Consider the following 16,459-nt stretch of genomic DNA (forward strand, 5'->3'; position numbering starts at 1 on the left):
GACACGAGGTCACGTGGCAATTTCATCATGTGACAACTGCGAACGTGGCGTGATCCGCTTTAAATGTATCAAACCTGAGATGAGTCATAATTGTTTAGGTAAAAGTAAATAACTTTGATTCATGCGACGATTGCAAACATTGAAAGAGTTGATATTTCCCCTTCCTAATAAACGACATTAGCACCACAGCAGCACGTGCTAGCGCTCTGAGGCAAATACACACACACACACCTCTCTACGGGATCCAGTGGATTTGGACATTGACAGAGATCTTTCCTGGTTTACCAGATCCTTATCTGACCTGCAGCACAAAAAGAGAACCAGTTTTAGTATTGGATCACCAGGCTGATGATGATGATGATGATGATGATGATGATGATGATGATGATGATGATGATGGAAAAGCTTCATGGCACTCACTTGGAGAAGGGCAGTTTGCGCCTGGGTGGGGAGAACACGGTGTTGGTCGGTTTCTCCACCATGTTCACAATCACAGTCTGGGCTGAGCTCTTCTTCTGGGCCTTCGGGGGTTTGGTGTCCAGAATCGGGCTGGGAGCCTCCTGCGGGGGCCCACTGGGAACACCGGAGGGAACGACATCCTTTGGCTCAAGGGTTATCTGGATGTCAACCTCCGAGGAGCAAACTCCTGGTAACTCTGGACTGGATCTATGAGCGGATGGTTCTAGATGAGAATCCGGTCCTGGAGGCTCTTTAGTGTCCGATGTTACCTCCAAGCCCGCAATAGGCGTCGTGTTGGAATTAAAAGACGCTGCCTGTGATTCCAGATCTCCTTGGTGGGTCTGGGCTGCCAGCAGCCCCTGCTCCTCCACCGGGCTCTCCTTCTGCATGCTGATCAACACCACTACGGGCCTTCGAGATGTGGATTCTCTTCTGTCTTTATAAGCTTTGCTGGGGCTTTCGAATTTTTGTTGGTGAACCGGACTTTGGTCCGATGCAATATAAAACGTCGCTCTCGGACCGTCCGTGTGGCTTGGTGGCTTTTCATTGTAGTTCGAATCCCTCAGCCCCTCCTGCAGGGGGTGGGTGCATTCCTGAGCTGCCGTCACCTGGGACTCACTCTCCATGTCTTCTCCACCGAGCAGCTCTAAACGTCGGTGGCTCATCGGAGATGCCTGCGGCGACTGCCTCTGCTGGTTCTCCAGCTCCACTACGTTGCTCTCTGGAGCTGAAGTGTCATGCAACACACCCCCCACGCTTGTGGTCCGGACTTTCAGCAGGTCTAAACTGAACTGGGCCTGCTCCAGCTCCCTCATTCTCCTGCTCTCTCTCTTAGATCTGTTCTTATGGGTCATCTCATCGGCGCTTCTACTTTGTTCCTCTTTTTCTGCCTGCTTCGACTCTCCGTGGGCAGGCTGCAAGCCTTCTGAAACACCCCAGGGTGTCTCCTGGGTGTTGCCTTCATCTTCTAGTGTGGGAAGGTCCTCCGTAGGGCCTACATCCATTTCAGCTGACTGATTCTGTTCTGTTCTGAGTCTTTCATGCTCCTCCTTCAATTCAGCGAACCTGAACACAATCAGTGAATAACAGGAGAAATTAACCACCTACAAACAGGCAGATTAATCAGATTAAACTTCACTTCCACTCACCTGAGGCGAACCATGTGACCCCTTCCCAAGGCCTGAAGTTGCATCACGCTCCCATACATCTGACGATAGCGGCACCTCTCCCTGAACCCCCTCCACGCCGCCTGAACCGTCACAGCCGCCAAAACTCTGCACCGACAGAAATGCCTCCATCTCCGCTGGATGATGACGGCAGAGTCACGCTGTTGCTGGAACCTCCTGCGCTCCCTGTAGCTCCTCCAGGCGGCCTGCAGACACACCGCTGCCGCCTCCTCGTCCTCAGAGTCCAGAGCGGAATCTCTGATGAGGCAGCGGCGCCACCATCCCTGCACGAAAAAACACGGAAACAAACACCGGCGGTTACTGGACGTGGAAGAAGTGGAATAATTAGCAGATAAAACCACAGGTCAGCGTGGTCTGCTGATCGGGCTGATGGGACCCTGCTGTGAGAGGTGGGTTTTCACTTTTAAAAAATGGCAGAAATCTCTGATTTTAAAGATGAGATTTTAAAATGAGAACAATTATTGAAAGAGCAATAAAACTGTGACTAAGGTAAGTATATAGCTCAGGTCCACTGGAACGCTGAGCCCCTTGAATTCTTTAGTTTCATACCCCAGTCTCAAAACTAGTCCTGTCCCAATGCAAACAGCGAGATGTAAAAAGTCTCGATACAAGCAAGGTTTCACAACATTTTTGGCAAAATAGCGCTAATTACACTTGAATGAGAGCGAGGCTGAACTAACAGTTTACTGTTAATGCTTGTTATTCTTCTCATAAACCTTATCTGTGCAGCGCTGGCTCCCGCTCAGCGTTGCGCCGTTTCTCAGTTTGTTTTCACTCCGCCTAACAAAGATTTGGACAGCTCCCCTCTGCGGAGTCCTCCAGAAAAAACATTCCGTCTGAATGTGGTGTTTTTCTGCCTCTGTCAATCCTTTCACTGTTTGTTTTCTTTCATTCTCCCGCTCCCCTCCTCTCTTCCTTACGCTCCTCAGAGATGTAACAGGATGCACTTGTATCTTTATTTTTCCTTCACTGATTCAAAAAAAGTGCAAATAAACTCCTTTGTTCCCACATTTAAATCCAGACTTGTGAGAAATACTTGTGGATTCAGAAAGCTAAATATTTCTTAAATTTGGTTAACACCTTATGGTTTAATACATTCCGTCACCGCAGCTGAAACTCTGTTTTCTGTTCTTCAGGCTGGATTTTATCAGTGTGTGTGTCTGCAACCGCACCCAAAACCTAAAACAACGATCTTTGAAGTATCAGGACATCCCTGGAACTCCACACCTGCAGGTTAGCATCATCTGCTAATATGGCTAATACTATTTAATAGTCATGTTGTAATAGTAACAACAGTCACAGTAACAATAGTTATTTCAAAATCACCACTTTTTTAAAATCTCACCTGGATGATGCAGGCAGCCTGCCTCATGTTGACAAAGTGCTTCCTCTCCAGGACGGCCCTGAAGCGGCGCTGCAACGCGACGATTCTCCGCAGGACCTCCTGGTGGAGGAGTGTCTGCAGGCGCTGACGCTCCGCCTCCCGCAGGAACACCTGTGCATGTACAGGTACGCGTAAGAAGAGCTACTATGCAAAAAGCGTGCGCATTAGAGGAGAAATGAGTCAGAATCAGTACCATCGTGTTGCCCACTTGATACCCGGCAGGCGGCAGATGGCTCCGCCTGAAAAACTCCCTGATACCGGACTTGGTTGGAGTCGTTCCATGAGGCATCAGCACATGAAAGTGGCGCACAAAGTCCTGCAAGGAAGACATCTCATAAAGTGTGCACTTCGACATCAAAATCTGCACTTCACTCCTCCTGAAGGGTCCAAATGTGGACTGCGGGAGAGGACAGTTACCTGGAAGGTGTACTTGATGCTGTACCCAGACTGGCGGATCCGGACAGTCTCCAGCATACCTGTATATCTGAGCTGTCTCAACACCAGGATGTCGTTGAAACGCAGCGGAAGCTGGGGAGGAACCAAGAGAGCGGAGTCAATACGGCGAAGCACCGATGACGAAAAGCTGTGTTTGACCTGAAGAGCGCTGATAAGCAGTGAGCACCTTCTCTGCATTGGAGCGGATACACTTGACAAAGTACGGTTCAGACTGATCCAGAGTCTCCATCAGCTTATTTAGAGACGCCTGCAATCACAAACAGAATCAGGAGGAATTTATAACACATGATTAGCTCCAGACTTAGTTCTATTATCCGGGTACTCTTTGATCCAAAATAAATCAATGAAACCATGACAGGCAGCTGTTGCTGCAATTGTCTGTTTTTCCACCAGGGGGCAGCATCAGTTCTGACCTGAAACTGTGCACTAATGCTGGGAGGTTTCTTCTTCTTGTGCAGGTGAAGCAGAGACTTGGTGATGCGATCGTGGAGCGTCACGCTGCTCAGGTAGCGCAGAGACTTCACGTCCAATAAGTGCTGTGGAAACAAGACCGACCTTGTCAGCGTTGTCCTGCCTCGATGACCCAATGATGATGATGGCCGTGATGTGCGTGTCTTACCTTGGGGAGGGTCGGCTTGACTTTGCAGTTTTTATTCCTCCTGCCAGGAAAAAGAGCGTTAAGTCTGAATTTCTGAGCAGCAGCAACACTATCGGCTTCAGATGTCGTGTCTGACTCACAGCAGGATGCCCTGAGCTCGCTCCAGCAGTTTGCTGCTCGTGGAGTTGATGAAGATCCCATCTTCTTCCAGGGGGGGACTCGCGGTTGAGGACAAGCGACTGGACCTGGCGCTGCGACCGTTGCACCCGACAGCATAGCCGTCCCTACGGAGGCAGGGATGAGGGGGAGGGGTTAGGGATGGGCTTAGGGCTTAAATCAGACACTCCAGCCGTCTCCTCTCACCTGCTGGCCTTCTCATTCAGGGCGTTGGTGCCTTGAAGATCGGACAGCGGCGTCCGAGGATTCTTCCTGGTGATGCCTGCGTGAAGAAAAATAGAAACTCGGCCTTCAACGTACTCCAAACTCAACGTTACTGTGTGTAAAAACGTCTGTGTTGCCCTGAGAAACCGACAGGAAGGTTTAGTCATTGATACCAGATGGGGTTTTAGCCTCAGCAGAGATTCCTCACATCCTTTATTAGCCTCACAAACACAGGTTAGATGATGTTATCCATGATCAATATATGTGCTGATGTTCTTCGTGGCAGAAACATGTCAGAGAATCACGCAGATATTTCCCTGGAATTGCATTTCTGTACAAGCCGCTGGATTTATGCAGAACTCGCCTCCATCCAGAGAGGCCAAATGTGGATAATGGATGTCGAGCAAATGGGAAAATTCTGCTGGTTCCACAGGATGGATTTATTTGTCCAGGCAGGGATGTGAGCTGCTGCCGTTAGAGGAGACAATCTGGCAGAAATGACCCAGATTTATCACCCGTGATGAAAGGGAGACTGAAATTCATAAGCCTGGAATTGATTTCATTGATTGCGTTGAGCTTAGCAAAAGCCTTCTGACTGGGATTTGAGAAACTGGGAAATGTGATTGAAATAACAGCATTACAGAAAACCGTTTACTGGGAGGACTAGTAAATACTTGTAAACGATCACTGAACCAGGTTTCATCCAAATAGAATATGAATGTATTAAAACGTGCAAATCCAGACTCCCGTCAGCTTGTTCCTGTTTCTGGACAGTTGGAGGAAACCGGAGAAACAGAACAAAAGGGCAGAGAGGCCTCGAACACAGAACCTTCTGGCTGGGAAGGGACTTTTCTGACCACTGCACCGCTGTGATCAACTTAAACCATTTTGGTAAAAAGAAAACATGGAAAAAAAATCATTGCATTGCTTTAATCCCCTGCAGCAGCAGGGAATTACACAAACGGATGGAAAACATTGGAATTCAGCCTAAATTTCCCAATATTTATAGAATATAATATCCGACAGTGACTCTTTACTTACTGTATTTCTCATCTTTGCATCTCTGAAGGATCTCAAGGCTCCTCTGGTGAACTGGGTGATGAAGGAAACTGAAACTGTCCACAGTTTTGATGCAGGGAACCGCTGCGTCATTCCCTGACAGTGACAAAACATCCATGATGAAACAGATGTTTGCTTCAAAAAAAGAAAGGATGCAAACACCGACGGGAATCAGCAGCGCAGCTGAATTTAGGCTAAAATCATAAAAGAACGCAGCATCTTTCTGTGCACCATGACTTCAGAGGGTAGCGAATTTTACCGAGTAAATCAATAAACATCTTTTATGACTTTGTAGGTCAAAGGTCACATGAGAACATTTGGGATTCAATTGGATTTGATTGTATTTCGGATTAATCCTGGAATCGTTTTGGCTACAGGACCAAATTCTGAACATTCATTCAATTTTTCAGCAGATATTTTTGTCTCACAACTCAAGCAAAGAGGGTTTTCCGTCCTCATACGGGACCCACAGTTGTAGCCTCACCTGTTTTCTTGTGGGTGTGTCTGCGGCCGGCCTCCCTAAAAGCCACCAGGGCTCTGAAGTAGGCCCGCAGCACCGCCCAGCGGAAGGTCGCCACGGGGTTGATGCCCATCAGGCTACAGATGAAGCCGTTTTTGCTGCTCTTGAGCAGGGCCACGATGTCGGGACGCATGTGGTCCGTGTTCTTCTCCCGGAAGTCCTGCAGGAGACAGGGACAGCTGACTCAGCACTTTCCTTTCACGACAAAATAAAGGGTTTGAATCAGGCTGCATTTCCTTTTCTTTTCTGATCTGAACATCTTAATAATATCCAACACCTTTTGCCAGCTTGCTGTGAGTATGTGTTACGGAAAAACCGTTCCCCGGAAACTAGAAACAACAATTCCACTGAAAAATTCCCTACACGCCACAGTGATCCATTTTATAAGGGGGTTATTTATCAAAAGATGGACAAATGGGGAACAGCTTGGTTTATTTATTCAGTTTAGTCTGTACAACAAGCACAGCATTCGAAAAGGTAAAAGCACATGTTCACGTATATAAAAAAAACACACAATTGTACAGTAGCATCGTGCCAGTTTAATTCCAATCCATCAATCCCGTTTCTTGTTTATTCACATCTGTCTGTTAAAGATTACAACCGAAGCTGTGTTCTAATAATGGAGCTTCGATCTAAAAGGTCTCCAGTGTGACACAATTCAGCTTTGTGTTGACTGCACCAGCGTCAGGCTCCCGCTGCAGAATTCCCAACAAACGTCTCCGGGATATGCGGGATACCCTTTCACATCCACATCGGCAATGGCCGACACTCACAGATTTATATTATACAGTCAAACAACAACACACTCGCCCCGGTTCAACACATGTGCTTCTTATAAAAACACAGCTGGGACGTGTATAGAAGATTGAATTAAGCCCGGTCCGGGAAAAAAAATGGGTTGAAGAAAAGTAGGTCTGCAGCAGAATTTCGAGAAAGGCTGAGGGACGTGAGATGTCTCGTCTTTAATTTATGTTTTGGGAATTGAGCTCACGCTCTCAGTCCAGGAAGCCTGACTAACGTGACACAGCCCCAGGTCTGTTAAAAGGGGACACATGTGGGGTTTTTTCCCCTCCGGAAAAACCAAATGAACCTCTATATCAGTGTTTGGATCCACAGTTTTTGCTCCACGAGAGTGTGATTATTAAAATGTGAAGGAAAATGAGGGAGAGAAAAAATCATTTAAAATCGCGAATGTTTTATTTTTGCCGCCCTCAGACTCAGACATTAATAATTCACCGCAACAGCTAATGTTGTTTTCTTAAGATACACCGATATCTGCATCTTAACCAGTTCCAGTGCACGCTTTGGATCAGAACACCAAGGTTTAGCCAAGAAAGCTGCGCCAGGATGCTGAGTGTTGACATGGCAACACTGACCGCTGATATCCACCTTAAGCTCGAATGAACAGAGCAGTAATGGATAATAATACACATGTCTCACTGAATACAAGATGTCTGCTGGCACACAGACAGACAGACAGACAGACAGACAGACAGACAGACAGACAGACAGAAGGCTGCAGCGCAGCACCGATACACGAGAGCTTGCATCTCACCTTGACGCCGTACTTGACTTTACCAGCGTAGTGTCTGATGATGAAGGCCGGCTCCATGACAGCGGGGAACTCGATGTAGCTGTTTCCTTCATGCTGACGCTTGAACTTGTCCAGCAACGTCTGATTGGACGCCTGGGGGAAACTAAAGCAAACCGCCGTTCCATGAGACCCAGGCTGCAATTCATCTCCAGAGGCTTCTACTTGCTTTGAAATGTCCATTAATTTCCCCCCATTTGATTTTTAAATAGTTTAAAGGGCAAAGCCTCGGCAGACCTGCAGGCGTCGAACCTCACGTCACAAACCTTTAATCGAAGCTCCGAAGTCTTTCCTTCCATGGGGGGTTCATACACTTAACTCAACGTCCACTGAGGGATGTTTCCTATCATCCAAACCCTCTTCTGAAAGCAAATCTGCAGGAGATCCAACAGCCTGCTGCTGTTACCATAGTAACGAACCCCATATTTACCCCCTACTCTGCAGTAACCTAATCCACTAACTGTGAGCGGCGGGGGCTCCGAGCACCTTTGTTGTAGCGTAATCATTTAGCATGAAGCCCCGTCCTGTGGCAGCATAAGCCCCTGGAGAGACCCCGACCCCCTCGTTTTTATTTCTTCAGAGGTCTCTCTTTGACCTTAATTCTCCTAAAAGCAGCCCACCTCTTGAAAACACACACACATGCACACAGACACAGAGCGCCCTTTGGCTGATTCTGTGTGTTATTAGAACCAGGTGAACCGTCATCGCTAAGTGGCGAGCAAGATGCCGGCGAGCGTGGACAGACGTGATGGTGTCCGTGCAGCTGAATGTGTGCTTATGTGAGGAGGGAGGGAGACGCTGCTGCTGCTGCTGATTTATGGGGGGGAGAGGGGCACATTGCTGACCTGCGCTGAAAGTGGTGACGGAGAAAGACGAGGAACAGCTCGGCGATGCTGGTGGGGGGAACCAGAGCACCCCGCTTATTCATTAGCTGTGCGATCAAACACGATCCAATATTGTGTTAGGTAAGAAAATAAATTTTTATTATGTAAGAAATCACATCTAAGTGGTATTCAGGTGGTCTTTTTTGGGCTGTCTTTCTCTGAACAGTAAGTTTTTAGCATCACGACCTTATTTACCATCATCATTGCGCTCAGAAGGCTGGGGAGAGACGGGGAGGCCAGAGTGGACTCATGAATTGACTCATTAGGGATGGGATGGGATGATGACAGTGGAATCTGCTTTGGTGAAATACCCTAATTTAGATTCTGTTGCATCTTTTTGTCACCTTCCTGCTCCAAAACACAGGTTCACCTGTTTCTAAATGAACCTCCATGTTTCCTAAATGGGTGGAAACAGGCGGAATGCTAACGGTTGAGCTAACGGTTGTCCCACATTTGGATGAGGTGGTGCGTTCACTTACTTGCACTCTTCATCCAGCAGGTGGAAAAGAGCCGTGGGTTTCTTGCTGATTAGGTTGATGCAGGCACTGTTGTCTATGTAGTCGATGTTGTGCCAGGTGATGCCCTCTGCTCTGTACTCCTCCTACACACACACACACAGGAAAGGACTTCAGTTTATCTCATTAAAAAGCTTTGAATAAATAGTAAAATGTAAACGTTTTGCACTGTCATCTCTTTAAAGCAGCACACGTGTGTCCTCTTTGTCCTTTCCGAGCAGAAACATTGTGAAGATGTTGCTGTTTTGGTTCAGATGTCCCTGACTAAGCAGATAAAGATGTAGATTGAAACGCAGCACGCGTGTGTTGTGTTTAGGGTCGATCGAGCTGAACGAGAACAGAGGGCTGACTCACTATCTGGCTGTTGTGCCCGTGACAAAGTTTGGCAATGAGCACATTGACTCAGTCAATTAGGTGCAGCCGCACTTCAGATGATAAACACTCGGGCTTTTTTTATCATTTGCATGTTTATGCTAAGACACCTGGACCCAGCTGATGGGGGACAAGAACGCTGCCTCTCAGTACACGAAAAGCTTGTTCGGTTACAGCATGATTCACCAATAAAAGGCAATAAAGAGTGCTTTTATTGACAGTTTACTGTAATTCAGAGTGATGACATTTTTAGAGGTTTACAGAGGAAATTGTGATACTTTTATTCCTTCTTTCCATAAATGTTCATCAATTTAAAGAGTAATTACTTTGATCTGATTGAAAGAGCTGGAACAACCGGGACAAATGGGACTTGTTTGTCTGGGGTGACTCACAATGGCGGCAGACGGGACGGCACGAGTGGAAGGACGGAGAGTCTGAGATCTGTGTATCATTCCACCGACTGACTGGGCAAACAGGAAGTCCATTTGGTGGAGATAATCCAAACGCTATCATGAGTTAACTCTGTGTAATGCGCTTCATTTCCATCCTGTCCTCTTTCTAACCGTCATACAAACGTGTCCTAACCTCCACACTGATAGACAGAACCACCACAGCCGATACGGGTTAGGCTCCACCCTTTGAGCCTTTGTGGCTAACGTATAGAGTAAAATTAGAAGGATGAAGAGTTACAGAGTCAGAGTAACTCGCAGGGTAAACATGATAGCGTGTTGGCCCAAGGCGGTGGCTGCCGTGTGTTTTCTCACTTTTGATACACTGTCCTCACACACACACACACCACACACACACACACACACACACACACACACACACACACACACACACACACACACACACACACACCTCACCACAGCGGTCCTGTTAGCTTTGGCTGCTGTTCCAAAGGTAAACAGACCTCTGATAACGGGTGAAACCAACAATGAACAAAGTCAAAATTACTTTTCAGCCAGATAAAGAGAATTCAACACCTGATGTTTGTTTTAACAGGAAGGAGAACATTCATCAAGCCATCAGAAACTAACCCTCCCTTAAATCACACCTTCAGAGTTTATAATAAAAAAGGCAGGTGTCAGCAGTTTAAAGCTAAGAGGCGTGGAGCGCTCTCTCTCCGCTCATGACGTCAGACAGAAAACTGCAGGACTTCATCAAAATAAACACACGTCGGTGAAGATCCAGCATCCCCGCATTAGGTCATGGCATCAACCTGCCTCGGAGGGGCCCCTCGGCGTTGAGCAACACCTCAACCGTTGCTCTGTCAAACAGACTGAGGAGAAGGAGACAGCGGCGGTCTGGAGGACGCCGCTGATTTAAGGATAATAAACTGTGAGGGAACGTCGGATGGTGTCATGAGAGCCTGAGAGCTTCCAGGATGGGGGAGGGGACCGAAAACACCAACTGAAACGTTTGATTTGGGCTTCCATCCATCCGCTGTGATCAGCGCTGACGTGGAGGGGTCGTGGGTTACACGTCCTTTACACACACACTCCAATCAGCCTAATGTTCGTGTGTTTTGTCCTGGAGAACCACCCAGAACAGGCGAGCTTAACACAAAAGAATTAGAAATTAAGAGATGATTCGGGTTTTTTCGCTCAGCACTTTAAATTCTTTAACCACGTTATGTCCTGTGTGTGTCTGAGTGTGTGCCAGCATGCTTGAGGGAAAAAAACATCAGACAGAACCATTTTTTTATCTACAGTAACACAACCTCTCAGTCAGGACGGTACGTGTTGTGTCCTGTTTTTAGCCGTGGGCACTGACATAAGGTGAATAGAATCGATGGTGATTATGGCTAAATTACTTGGAATCTGTCTTCTTGAGGAGGTCTCATTAACTAATCTGCAGCGTTCTGCAGCTGCTGCTGCTGGTTCCCCCTCAGTTTGGCCTTCTGAAGTGTGTCAGAACAGCAGGACATTCTGGATCTTGTTGAGCAGCTTTATTAGAAGTGTGTGTTCATATGTATGTTACATTGTGAGGACAAAAATGTGTATTTTACAAGTGCAGATAGCTTCAAAAATGTCTTTTGGGTTAGGGTTCGGGTTCGGAATTTAGCTTAAAGGGAAATTTAGCTGGGGGAAGTGTTTCGTCAATGAGTCTTCACAAAGCTAGAAATACAGATGAGTGTTTGTACAGGCTATATAGGTAGAATCACAATGTGCATTTCACTTGCAAAGTGAGGACATTGTGATGTCAAAACATTTTAACCGGTCCTCACAAAATCCAGAGGTGTGTTTGAGGGTTGAGACTTGGGATCCGTTTACGGGTGAAAACGCTTTGTTTTGCTGTCTATTTATATTAGACTGCATTAAAACGGAGAAATACAATAATGATATTAAAACGGGCTGAAGAGTGGAAGTCCCCACTACATCTGTTGGCGTAAGCGCAAAGAAGCGCGTTTTCAGAGATTTCGGGCATCTGCTCCAGAGCTGCAGGCTGCTGAGGTTGTTTGAAAAGCTTCCGAATACATTCTCAAGTAAACGGGCCCTTTGTTTCAAAGTTATGGTTTAGGGGTGAGGGTCTGAGGGATGCACTCTGTCGATGAATGGTCTCACAAAGATAGAAGAACAAGAATGTGTGTGTCAGTTGGCAGCCTGAGGGTAACAGGACCATGAGTGCATTGATGTCCTGTGATCGTCATTGGAGGCAAAGGAACATAACTGCACTCGTTTACTGTAACACTGCCTTTTCGCCGCTCTGTTCCTCCCCTCATCCAGCCTTCAGCGACGGCTCGTCTGTTCAGCTGTCACAGCTAATCGCGTTTCAGTCTGACGGAGGCGAGAGGCAACACTGACACAGTCCAGATTAGGACTCATTACCTCCCCTGAAGTTTCTGTCCTCGCTGTCTCTTCTCCTCGTCTCTGAGGACATTTCGCTAGAACAGAGTATCTGTTGCTATCTGGCGTGTTGGTGTGGAACTCTACCTGCTCCAGCTTGAAGATGTGTTGGTTGAAGTAGTGCTGGAGGCGCTCGTTGGCGAAGTTGATGCAGAACTGCTCGAAACTGTTGTTCTCATAATCCTCGAAGCCAAAGATATCCAGGACTCCGATGGACAGAATCTGACATGAACATGAATAGAAATGTTACGATCGCGACACAAATCCACTAATTAAGCGATGCGGTTTTGTTAGTCTCTGTAGGATTCTGCCATCATCTATCATGACGATGCGCCGGCGGTGGGAGGCGCTCGCTCAAACAAAGCTTTAATTAGGAAAGTGGCTGTAAAAGCTGCTTCACGTTCTAGTTCATTTGGTCCTGGAGGTTTTATTTCTCTCTGAAGGCCGATTGTCTCTAAAGCCTTTCAGTGACACAGACATGCGCACTCGGAAGAGCAGCGACCTTGAGAGAAAGTGCAACCTCATCGACCCCTCGAGAGCACCGACGGTGGGACAGCGCAGTGATGTCAGCGCATCGAGGGATGCGTGCGCGCACACACACACAGATACACACACTGAGTACTGGGAGGAGCAAGAACCCCAGGGGGTAAAATGAGCTAAAGGGAACTCGATGCCATCTGCCCCCTATGTTCTTGGCACATACACACAGTCACAGAGTCACACACAGACACACACACACACAGATACAAAACGGATCTCCCCACAGGTTCTAAAATGCCAGCTGCCACTCCAAAACACACACAGAGGAATTTTCATATTTGCACCACTCCCTGCCCCGAGGAGAGGAAGAAGACTGACTGACTGACTGACTGACTGACGGACAGGAAGACGGTAGCAGGATTAAGCACATGAAACAGACACATGTTGGAAACATACATGATTTATCACTGGCAACAGATGGACACACGTTAAATACATAAGAAAACTATATTCTATGCAGTCTCATACATCATTCAGTGGATCTGAGCTGGGTAAAACTGTCTGTCGCAAGGATACTTTTTAAAATCTATTCTAATATTCTGATTAATTTCTATTGGTGGGGGAATATTTAACAGGTAGAAACCTCAGAGGAGGACCTGGGTCTAGCTGAGCGTCACCTGTTACAGCAGGTTAGCTGCACCTCTCCTGTGAAGACTGACCACCAGGTTTGGAGACTATCAGAACCATTACCGACTGTACCAAAATGCTTCCACTGGTGGGTGGCTGATCCGAGACAAAGGTCTCGTTGGTGTTCAACAACGGGAAGAAATCAGCAGTGTTGTGTAGCGAAGCTCCTGAAGCATCGTTTTGACGAGTCTTCGAGAAAAATCTGGGTACAAAACAGTGTTTTTCTTTGTTACCTTTGAATTATCCTCCAGGTCTTTGTTGTTTAGCAGAGCGTGGTTGGTCCTGAACACGATCCAGTCAAACAGTGCGCTGTACAGCGACTTGGCCATGGAATCCCTGACTGTGCCCGCCTAAAACACACACACACACACACACACACACACACAGAGGGAGAGAGAGTCAGTATTTTCTGATCAAAAACATACGGATTCCTTCATGTGGAACAGAAGTTAGTCGACCATGTTTATTCCTCCATGTTCTTAGTTTCCCACAGATGATGCAGATTCAGTGCTGATGCAACCACCTAAATATCCCCTTTAATGGTTTCTCTTATCTTCTAACAGAGCCTGATGATTTCAGACAGAAAACACCCACCTGACTGGCTTAAACAACACAAGTGTTCCGTCTCTCTGTGGAACTGGATCAGTGTCGGATCACATCTGCTGAAAACAACTTGGAGGAACTGGCGGGATCAGAACTGGCAACCAGCGCAGGTTGGCATTGAACATAGGTGCAACGAATGTTTGGCCATCAGCTGCAAGTAGGCCAAATGCTTCTTTTTGCTGCCTAAATGCTTTTGAGTTGACCTTTGAGTTTGGTGACCTCAGCTGCATCAGACTATCATTAAGTCAGTCAGAAAGACTCAACGTCTGGTTCCGCCTTCGCGACGCTGGTTTACAGAAAGGCTAAACTTGGTTTCACAGACGTATAATTGTGCATTGTTTATGTAACATGCTACCATCCTGCTAATTAGGCTGCTGCGGGAGGGGGGGGGTCATGATCTGGGACAGGGCCCGGATCGAACCGGAACCGAGGAAATGACTGGGACGACCACTGCTCTGCCTCCATTCTGCAGCAGTGAAACGATGAACTTTGAAAAAAAACCTGCCTGCTGAAATTCATTATCCACCAAACATTCCAGATGAAGCGCCGAGACGTGATCTTAATAATAGACGGCTTCAGCAGTGTGAGCGAGTCCCATCGTAAATCATTTATGCTCCTTTTCCCCCCAGACAAGCATTTCTCTGCAGTGGAAGGTTTGGCACAAAGGGAAATTTAAACCATTAAAAAAATGCACTCACACTCGCTCCACTACATTTAACCTCAAGGAAGGAGGAACTTGTTTTCCGGGGAGTTTGTGTTAAGTTCTCCCAAAAGGGAGAAACCACCAAGGTGAGAAATCTTCAACATATAGACCAGAGACGGGAAACATTTTATCTAAAATTCCTACTGTGGCGCAGAGGAAAGAGATTTCAAGAACAAGGAAGAGAAAACAAGTAAGAGGATAAATAGAAGCTAACAGAGTAGCGGTCATGATGAAGCAGAAATTTGGCTTTTAAAAGCTGCGTCTCCTCTCCTGCATTATTGATTAGCTCTTATTTTTAGCGGCCTTGTCACAGCTCCCCGAGAGTTACGTAAGACTACTATGAATAATACACAGCTTGAGGAAGAATCGCGGTTTAATGCTTTAGTGGCGACTCTCTGGCAGAGGCATGACGAGCGTTTGACACGCTCACCGAGCACGAGCATGTCTGCGCTCGCCGTGGGATTTAATTATTCATCACGCCGGGGACAGTTAGCAAGCACAGCTGGATGCAGCACGGGTCAGATACGAACCCGCGCTTGAGACGGACAGGAAGTAGTTCTCTTCCTTCCTCCTCAGCACAGCTATCAAACACCCGTCTGCATTTATAGAAGTGGTGGTGCACGCTCGCTTCATAGCAAGAAGGTTCTGGGTTCTATTCCCATATGTCTGTGTGTGTGTGTGGGGGGGGTTATCCACTTTCCTCCCACAGTCCAAAAAAAGCACATCAGCTTGACAGAAGACTCTAAATCAGGTGTGAGTGAATGTGAGGTGTCCTGAGATGGACCGGTGACCCATTCAGGGTGGTCCTGCCGGGACAGATTCCTGACAAGAACCAAGTGGCATCTGGGATTTTTAGAATAAATGCGCTCATCTTTTATTCAGATAACAGCAGGAGTGTAGCTTGTAATTAACGAATGACACCACAAGACAGTAAATCTTTTTTTTTAATGATCCAAATCTCAGTTTCTGATGTTTGTATCACCAGTAAGGTGAACCTCTAGAGGTTTTTTATTTAAGAGAACATTTCTCCGACATAAGCGTGAGTTTGTTGCTATCGGAACCAAAAAGAAAAGTTTACCATCGGACTTCTGCAAAAATAATAAGTGGTGTATTTTAAAAGTGCTTCCTCTCTCAAACGCTGAGACAACTGCAGATGTTGACGTCCTGAAACGTGGCCAAGCTCAGTTCCCCCCCGCATGAACGCAAAGTTGCTGTAATTGCTTAAACTGAAACCGAGCAATTCTTAAATGCATTCCGTTCTGACTCAACCGGGGCCCGATCCAGCCCGTCCGCTGCAGTGCATCCAGGTTCAGGGGGTCGCGCGGTTTCACCCCTCTCAGGCGTGGGTGGACAGGACAGCTGCCGAGGACGCGTTTCTCATCGGGAGAGCGTGCTTCCTGAGAAGAACCAGCAACACTTGCCAGGCCTCTTTTTTCCTCCCCTCCATATTTCCCTGTACAAAAGCAGCTGTTACGGGTTCGACAGGTGGTCTTCACCTCTCTCCCGGGGTCTTCCGTCAGATCAGGACAGGAACAGTTCAGCAGGAACTAGCAGAGCTTCACTTTTTTATAGAGGTTTAAAGGTCAGAGCTTTGTTGCTGATGTGACCCCCCCACCTTCAGATCACCTTCATGGAAACGTTATTGCTATTTTCCCCTCACTGAATTCCACCTGTTGATGAGTCTTTATTCAGCTCTGATCTTTTCAGGTGCCTCGACTTTACGACGTTAAT

General features: G+C 47.1%; 1 protein-coding gene across 6 annotated transcripts in view; it reads right to left on the minus strand.

The window, feature by feature from the left end:
- LOC130536898 (unconventional myosin-IXAa-like) overlaps nucleotides 1-16,459 on the minus strand; it is a 66,772-nt gene that overhangs the window by 8,833 nt on the left and 41,480 nt on the right. For all 6 annotated transcript variants that reach the window (XR_008953499.1, XM_057053151.1, XM_057053149.1 and 3 more), the window contains 17 exons: nucleotides 13,656-13,772; nucleotides 12,343-12,477; nucleotides 8,999-9,120; nucleotides 7,600-7,741; nucleotides 6,009-6,204; nucleotides 5,507-5,620; nucleotides 4,448-4,523; nucleotides 4,225-4,368; nucleotides 4,106-4,145; nucleotides 3,900-4,022; nucleotides 3,653-3,733; nucleotides 3,448-3,558; nucleotides 3,224-3,346; nucleotides 2,992-3,141; nucleotides 1,608-1,909; nucleotides 421-1,524; nucleotides 232-301 (listed from right to left, as the gene is read on the minus strand). Coding sequence is in view for 5 of the 6 variants with exons in the window: in XM_057053151.1 (XP_056909131.1) it covers nucleotides 232-301; nucleotides 421-1,524; nucleotides 1,608-1,909; nucleotides 2,992-3,141; nucleotides 3,224-3,346; nucleotides 3,448-3,558; nucleotides 3,653-3,733; nucleotides 3,900-4,022; nucleotides 4,106-4,145; nucleotides 4,225-4,368; nucleotides 4,448-4,523; nucleotides 5,507-5,620; nucleotides 6,009-6,204; nucleotides 7,600-7,741; nucleotides 8,999-9,120; nucleotides 12,343-12,477; nucleotides 13,656-13,772 (3,150 nt within the window). In the remaining variant the exon portion in view is untranslated. The remainder of the gene's footprint in view (nucleotides 1-231; nucleotides 302-420; nucleotides 1,525-1,607; nucleotides 1,910-2,991; nucleotides 3,142-3,223; nucleotides 3,347-3,447; nucleotides 3,559-3,652; nucleotides 3,734-3,899; nucleotides 4,023-4,105; nucleotides 4,146-4,224; nucleotides 4,369-4,447; nucleotides 4,524-5,506; nucleotides 5,621-6,008; nucleotides 6,205-7,599; nucleotides 7,742-8,998; nucleotides 9,121-12,342; nucleotides 12,478-13,655; nucleotides 13,773-16,459) is intronic.

This window comes from Takifugu flavidus, chromosome 13 (assembly GCF_003711565.1).
Source record: "Takifugu flavidus isolate HTHZ2018 chromosome 13, ASM371156v2, whole genome shotgun sequence".
Taxonomy (NCBI): Eukaryota; Metazoa; Chordata; class Actinopteri; order Tetraodontiformes; family Tetraodontidae; genus Takifugu; species Takifugu flavidus.